The sequence below is a fragment of the Salvia hispanica genome, chromosome 2, assembly GCF_029641045.1.
Source record: "Salvia hispanica isolate PSC_SH4W2 chromosome 2, Shi_PSC_v1, whole genome shotgun sequence".
NCBI lineage: Eukaryota > Viridiplantae > Streptophyta > Magnoliopsida > Lamiales > Lamiaceae > Salvia > Salvia hispanica.
In genome coordinates this window covers 37,275,016-37,283,496 of record NC_142693.1, presented here as the reverse complement: position 1 = coordinate 37,283,496, position 8,481 = coordinate 37,275,016, and the positions used below count along the sequence as shown (strand labels likewise).

Genomic DNA, 8,481 nt, shown 5'->3' with positions numbered 1-8,481 from the left:
GTCTTAATGAGTAACATCATTGTATTCATATTCAATGATAAAAGAGGAGAAATTATTGAGTGTGTAAGCCCCCATTATAACCTTCATCACCAACTAATCTATAGCACTCTCTCTTTAGTTCCTGAAAAGTATGAACAATTTCTTTTTTAGTTGTCTCTGAAAAGTATGAACATTCTAATTTTCAAAAGTCTTTTCTTTCTAAAGAGGTGGAACTCATTATCCACTAACAATACTTTAATTACGTTTTCTCTCTATCTCTCTTACTTTACCAACTATGCATCTGTACATAACTAAATGTTCATACTTTTCAAAGACGGATGGAGTAATAATAACTGAAAAATACACCAACGGATCGTAACGCAGTTAGCAGTACGGAGAATACTTTCGATCTTAACCGCAAACCCGATCGAACAAGATTAGTTGAATTCCTTAAAAAGACGGATTTAGTATGCATGTGGCCAAAAAAAAATAAAAGAAAAAAAGTAACTGAAAAATAGGGGTCGGAATTCGGTCAGTTCGGTTCCGACCGAACCGATTAGTCGGTTAACCGACTCCCATTTTTTCCGAAATTCTGAACCGAAACCGAACCCTTTGTCGGTTCGGTTCCTCAAGGAAACCGATCGGTTCGGTCTTCGGTTCCAACGAAGGAACTGAACTCAAGTGCAATATAATACATTAAGTAATAAGTCGTGAAATCAAAATGACAAAAACCATGATTCCATTCCATCATCAAAAACCAAAATTCCAACAAAGTTTACAAAACTAAGTCCAAAACCAATATAAAACCAACATCATTCATCAAACTAATTTTTACTTTTCTAAAACAATAATAATAAAACTAAAATATTTAGAAAATAACGGTTATTCGGTTCTAACCTTTCGATTCTCGGTTAGAACCAAAACCGAGATTAGCTTAAACTTAATAACCGAAACCGAACCTTAACTTTATCTTTTCGATTCTCGGTTAACCGAAAACCAAAAAAATAAGATATGGTTCTCGGTTAACTAAGAATCGAGAACCGTTTCCCCAGGCCTACTTAAAAAATTACTTTATCTCACTTATAATAGACGGGTTGTCAGCCACCTTAGAGACATGGACATATGGCAACACCTAAGTGGTTGTCTATTTAAATATACTTTTCATTCAAATTTTTTTATTGCAATTTTTCCGTATGTCTTCCATCCAAGTTCCAATATCATAAACACACAAACTAAAATTTCCTTTCAATTATATGAATGTCTAGTAATTTCATACTATAAAATTTAAAATATAAAATGATTTATATAATGTATTTTGTATATTACATTTTTAAATATATTTAAATCAATTACCATAAATTTTATATATATTAATTTAAATAGGTTGGTTTAGGATTACTGAAAGTAAAAATTACAGAGAATTAGTATTAGTAAAGAAGTTGAATTATACGGATGAATATTGTGTAAGCACGAAAGTGCCTCTATCTTGATCATACCGCAGGTGGCGTAATAATCTCATGCCATCTCACGAACTTGTTATTAATTATACGTCAACTGTCATTAATCTATATGACAATGACCCAAATCCTATGCCCTCAAAAATTTATATACTCGATCCATCCTCTTCTTCTGTCCAATCTAAAATTAATACAGAAGAAAATAATGACAAATCTAGAATTAATGCAGAAGGAAAAATGACAAGAAAATAATAATAAAATAATCTGAATTTATTTTCCCACGCCTTTTCCTCTACCACTCCATCATCATCTCCCAACTAATCCACTTCCCATTTCCATGAAATTAATACTCAGCTGAAACATTTCAAAATTCATATTGACTAATCTCGCCGCCATGGCCGACGAATCGAACGCCGGCGACTCGCACACCGTCGGAATCTGGCAAGTCAACAAGGACCGATTAGCTTCGATGCAGCAACGAATCGCCAACATGCCGCGCATCCTGAGCGGCTCCGCCGGGAAAAGCTCCTGCTCCATCTTCAAGGTGCCGCAGAGCTTCATCGACATCAACGGCCGCTGCTACTTCCCCTACATCGTCTCCGTCGGCCCCTACCACCACGGCGATTCCCGCCTCCTCATGATCGAGGAGCACAAGTGGCGCTTCCTCGGCGCTCTGCTCAAGCGCCGCCGCTTAAATCTCGAGGATTTGCTCCGAGCCGTGCAGCCGCTCGAAGCGAGAGCCAGAGAGTGCTACTCCACCGATATCCACTTCTCCGTCGACGAATTCATCGAGATTTTGGCCGTCGACGGCTGCTTCGTGATTGAATTGTTCCGGAAATTCGGCGGAATCGTCGCGTTTCAAGCCGATGATCCGTTGCTGTCGTTGTCGTGGATTTACTCCTTTCTTCTTAGGGATTTGATTCGCCTCGAGAATCAGATCCCCTTTTTCGTGCTACAGTGTTTATTCGATCTAACCGAACCGCCCGGGGAGGAACCCGGTCCATCTCTCCAAACTCTAGCACTCCGGTTTTTCAGTAATATCCTACAGAGATCTGACGAAACCGTCGAGAAATTCGGTAACCTCAACGGAAAACACATCCTGGATCTCCTCCGATCGAGCTTCATCCCAACCGATTACGAGGAGCCGCGGGAGAGGAAGTTCACGAGCACGCACGTGATCCACTGCATCTCGAAGCTCCGGCGCTCGGGGATCCGGCTGAAGGCGGTGGAGGACGATAGTTTCTTGGTGGTCCGATTCCGGGGCGGCGCGATCGAGATGCCGAAGATCGCGGTGGATGACTTCATGTACTCGTTCCTATTAAACTGCGTGGCGTACGAGCAGTGCTACCGATGCTGCTCGAAGCACATGACGACTTACGCGACTCTGTTGGACTGCCTGATCAACACGGCCAAGGATGTGGAGTATCTCATCGATAAGAACATCGTGGAGAATTACTTCGGCACCGATGCTGAATTGGCGCGATTCATCAACAACCTTGGCAAGGACGTCTCGTTCGACATCGACCTCTGCTACCTCGCGGATCTGTTCAACGAGGTCAACCATTACTACGACAATCACTGGCACGTGCAGTGGGCGAGCTTCAAGTATACCTATTTCAACACGCCGTGGTCCTTCATCTCCGCCCTGGCCGCTCTCGTCTTGCTCATTCTCACCATCGCTCAGACCTATTTCACCGTCGTATCCTATGTTCGCCCGCCCAACTAGTTCACTACCCTTCATGTTTGTTATAGTACTGCCACATTTTGTTTCTATTTTTGGAGATTTTTCATCTCCTTTGTGATTCTTTTATTGGACAAACAACATACTCCATTTATTAAATGATTATGGAAATCTGTATAGATTATTAAAATGTGTATAATCAAATATTTGAATTCATGCTCATGCATGTATATGCAATGATCCGATCCAACATTCATAGGAATCATGTCCTTTTCTACACTGCATAAAAAGTAAAGATTACATAATTCAAGAGGGTAAAACATTTTTAACCTCGTATACATAAAACATCATTATGTGCCACGTAGAAAGTGGAAAAGAATACACAAACTAATTAGAAAGATCAACTATTAATCGCACATGAATTTTGACTTGGGTTGATGATGATAAATATTAGTACTTGTGTAATAATTGCTGTCTGCTGCAGTCACACCTGCCTAACTTGATTTATTTTTAATACAAAAACGAGTTTCAGAATACAATTTATACTCTCATTTCAATTCAACGAACTAGATATGTAATTCTAGATTTCTAGTGCGGGTAGATCAAATTGAAATTTTCTCATTAAATAATAATCTGTTGTTAAGTCTGTTTGTGTATTCTACCAATGGGGGATCGTATGATTGTGATATTCACTTGTGACTAACTAATACTACTATACTAATATCTATTATTACTATTTTGATTGCTTGGTTTTTAAAATCTTGGGTTATGTCAATGTAATTGGTCCGTCTCCACAAAATCAAGATTACATTATAGCTTATGATTATTCATTTTATCTTCGTCCCAATAACTAATTTAATTCTATACAAACTCAATTTTGATTTATCTCATTGTATCTGACTGTCATTTTTTTTTATCTAATAAACTGAACGCCAACAACATAGGTTGAGTCTAGTATGAATCAGTCGCAAATTGGGGTGTCAAAACATTCTATTAGAAAGGCAAATGTCTTCTAAATTAGTAAAACTTGGATCAAGGAAAAGTAGTTTGACAAATCAAAACTCTAGTAGTAATATATAAGCAGTTTGACTTTTCAAAAGTCTGGTAGAGTAAATTAGGATCAATTAGACTAACCTTAATTTGAATTAGTAAATGAGTCACCAACTTTGATTAGTCAACCAATATCCACATATATATCTGAAGGTCCTAATCCAAATCCATATTCAAACATCAAAACATACACACAAACACAAAGAAGATTCACCATCAAAAAAAAAAAGAAAACATAATTTTTTGTTGAAAACAGCAGACATGGAGAGAGTTAGCTGCATGAGCCCACAGCCGTTCGATCAGCGACCATCAATCGCAGAAGAAAACAGTTACTGCTACCAATTTCTCGATAGACGGCAACTGTTGTTATGGCTGCACCATGTCAAATACTAAGGGGAGAGTTAGTTAGCAGCTGAAGAGTATCAACAGCCGTTGATCTCGGCTAGTTCATTCACAACCACAAGATTGAAGTCTAGTTTTAGATCCTTTAATCCTAGCCGTTGATGTAATAGCTTTTAGTTTGAATGAAGGTTTAAATACCTTTTGTCGATTAGGGCTTTTCAGCTCATTCTGTAAATTCCAGATTTCCCCAAAAATTGATTCAATAGAAATTCTCTGATTCTCGCGAATATCTTCAAGGTTCTTGTTCTTGCTTTTGATTCCAATTACTAACAAGTGGCGCCGTCTGTGGGAAGCACACCAGAAAGAAGTGATTGGGAATCGAGTCTACACACGGTAATGGCTGCAAGATTGGAAGCTGAGAAGTTTACTGGTAAAAACGATTTCGGCTTATGGCGTATGAAGATGCGAGCGATGCTGATTCAACAAGGGCTAGCGATGGCGTTGTCGACGGAGAAAGAAACGCCGGAGGAGAAACAGCAGCTCGATGAAAAGGCATTGGCCAAGCGAGAGGAGATTATGCAAAAGGCGCACAGCGTGGTGGTCTTATGCCTCGGCGACAAAGTATTGAGGGAAGTGGCGAAGGAAACCACAGCTGCCGGGATTTTGAAGAAATTGGAAGGATTGTATTTGACAAAGTCGCTGGCTAATCGGCTGCTTATGAAGCAGCGGTTGTACTCCTACAAATTCCAAGAAGAGAAGGGCATAATTGAGCAATTGGAAGACTTCGACAAAGTTGTCGACGATCTTGAAAACATAGATGTGTCTATCAGCGACGAAGACAAAGCGATTCTTCTGCTAAATGCTTTGCCTAAGTCACACGATCAGTTACGTGATGCTATCATGTTTGGTAGAGAGGGAACGATCACTCTCTTGGAAGTGCAGACAGCTCTGAGGGCGAAAGAATTGCAGAGAGCCGCAGGAAGAGGCCTAGAGCAAGTTCCCGAGAGTTTGAATATAAAGAAGTTCAAGGGAAAAAAGAACTTCAAGAAGGATCGTGATGATTCTAAGTCTGCGACGAAAGATCACAAAGAAACAAGGTCGTGCCACTGGTGCAAGAAGCCAGGCCATTTGAAGCGAGACTGCTTCGCTTGGAAGAAGAAGCAAGCGGAGGAAGCAGCACAGAGCAAGAATAGCTCAGATTTCATCCAAGAAAATGAGTCTTCTGAGGCTTTGAATGTTATGGAGCAGATGGGGTCGACATCTTGGATATTAGATTCCGGTTGCAGTTTCCATATCTGCCCCAATGCTCACTGGTTTGAAACTCTAAATGAGGCATCTGGATCAGTGGTTCTTGGCAACAATCAGGTCTGTGACATCAGGGGGATTGGGAGTGTGCGGTTAAAGTTTGGAAATAACTCGGTCAAGACTCTTAGTGATGTGAGATACATTCCGGAAGTGAAGAGGAACCTTATATCTCTGGGAATGCTTGAAGTGAGAGGCTGCTCATTTGAATCCTCTGGTGGCAGGATGGTTATCAAGAAAGGCACAAAAGTAATGTTTGAAGGGGCAAGAAGAGGCAGCCTGTATTATGTTGATGCCACAGTGTTGAGCCAATCAGATGGGGAAACCAACAGCATTGAGAACAATACAGTTAGACTATGGCACATGCGGCTGGGTCACCCCGCAGAAGGAAGCATTAAGGAATTGATAAAGAAGGCAGTGATATCTGGGATCACTGATGGAAAATCAGAGCCATGTGAAGAATGTATCTTATCAAAGGCAAAGAAGCTGCCATTTTCAAGAGGTAAACACACTTCACTACATCCTCTTGATTATGCTCATAGTGACTTATGGGGGCCTTCACCAGTCAATTCAGTTGGGGGTGGGAAATACTACATGACGATTATAGATGATTATTCTAGAAAGACTTGGTTGTATGTGCTAAAGGAGAAATCTGAGGCTTTTTTTGAAATTCAAAGAATGGTGTAAAATGGTTGAATCTGAAAAGGGGCATACTTTGAAGTGTTTTAGAACAGACAATGGCCTTGAGTTCTTGTCTAAGGAATTTGAAAGTTATTGCCTGGAAAGGGGAATCAAGAGGCATAGGACTGTGCCTCTAAACCCTCAACAAAATGGGGTGGCTGAGAGAGCTAATAGGACAATTTTAGAGAGGGTTAGAGCCATGCTATTCAGTTCTGGAATGGGGAAGAGATTTTGGGCAGAGGCTGCTTCCACAGCAGTTAAATTGATGAATATGTGCCCATCCTCCAGTATTGGTGGAGACACTCCAAACTTGAGATGGTATGGTAACTTTGGTGATTACTCTCAGCTTCGAACTTTTGGATGTAAGGCCTATGCGCACCTAAGACAAAGCAAGTTGGATGCCAGGGCATTAAAGTGTGTAATGCTTGGCTATCAACCTGGAGTGAAGGGGTATAGATTGTGGTGCATAGAGGCTGGCAGGGAAAAAGTCATAGTCAGTAGAGATGTGATTTTTACTGAAGGTGTGATGCCTTTTAAAAAAGCAGATCAAGGCAGTATTGAAACTCAAGAAGGTGAACAGAGAACTTCTAGTCTTGAGGTGGAGCCTGATTCTGTGGAGCAAGGTGGAGCTGAGAGTGAGTCAGATGGTGATGAAAAGATTGATCAGGTCCAGTTTGATTCTGATAATCAGACCAATGAGCAAGGTGACCTGAGAAACTATCAGCTAGCCCGAGATAGGGTGAGAAGAAAGGAAATCAGACCACCATCAAGGTATGCAGATTCTGAGATGTTGTACTTTGCTCTATGTATTGCTGAGAATATAATGTTTTCAGAGCCAGGATCTTATAAGGAAGCAATGGAGTCCAAGGAAAGAGATCAGTGGTTGAGGGCCATGATTGATGAGATAGAGTCTCTGATTAAAAATGGAACATGGATCTTGGTTGATAGGGTTGAGGGAAGAACCATTGTCAGTTGTAAATGGATATTCAAAAAGAAATTGGAGTCTGCAGATAATGAGTTGGTGAGGTTTAAGGCAAGGCTAGTGGCTAGAGGTTTCACTCAGGAGGAAGGAGTGGACTTCACTGAGGTGTTTTCCCCTGTTGTAAAGCACACCTCCATCAGAATCTTGTTGGCAGTGGTGGCAAAATTGGATTGGGAGTTGGACCAGCTGGATGTGAAGACAGCTTTCCTCCATGGAGATCTTGAAGAAACAATCTATATGCATCAGCCCGAGGGATTTGTTAAACCAGGCCAAGAGAAGAAAGTTTGTCTACTGAAAAGGAGTATATATGGCTTGAAACAAGCTAGTAGGCAATGGCACAAGAAATTCAATGAGCATCTACTTAAGAGTGGTTTCAAAAGCTCTAAGTATGATGAGTGTGTGTATATCAAGAGAAGAGGGGGAATTCCAGTGGCTTATTTGTTATTATATGTCGATGATATGCTTGTTGCAGGGGCTTGCAGAGAGGAAGTCCAGAAAGTCAAAGATGACCTCAGTTCTACTTTTGACATGAAAGATCTTGGGAGTGCTAGGAGGATCTTGGGGATGAACATAGTGAGAGATAGAAGCAAGAGGGAAATTTGGCTGAATCAGTCGGACTATATCTCAAGGTTCATCCAGAAATACAACTTGGGAAACACAAAGGCGGTAGCAACACCATTGGCACAACATTTTAAGCTCTCAATGCAGCAGAGGCCAAGTAATGAGGCTGAAAGGAAGGAGATGCAGTCTATTCCATATGCTAACATCGTGGGAAGCATTATGTATGCCATGATCAGTACAAGGCCTGATGTGGCTCAAGCTATTAGTGTGACCAGCCGATTTATGGCTGATCATGGGAAAGAGCATTGGCTAGCTCTCAAATGGATACTGAGATACTTAGCTGGAGCTGCTGATTTTGGAATTTTGTTCAGGGGAAGTGATGAATACAAAGGTGATCCTCTGATAGGTTATTGTGACAGTGACTATGCTGGAAATGTAGACAACCG

At 40.9% G+C, this 8,481-nt stretch overlaps 1 protein-coding gene across 1 annotated transcript; it reads left to right on the top strand.

The window, feature by feature from the left end:
• The first annotated feature begins 1,649 nt into the window (after window positions 1–1,649).
• LOC125221274 (transmembrane protein, putative (DUF247)) lies at window positions 1,650–3,354 on the top strand. The gene has a single exon (XM_048123399.2). The coding sequence runs from the start codon at window positions 1,831–1,833 to the stop codon at window positions 3,160–3,162; it is 1,332 nt and encodes a 443-aa protein (XP_047979356.1). The 5' UTR covers window positions 1,650–1,830; the 3' UTR covers window positions 3,163–3,354.
• The last annotated feature ends 5,127 nt before the right edge of the window (window positions 3,355–8,481 follow it).

Coding starts and splice junctions, on each gene's coding strand:
- LOC125221274 (XM_048123399.2), top strand. CDS start 1,831: ATGGCCGACGAATCGAACGCCGGCGACTCGCACACCGTCGGAATCTGG.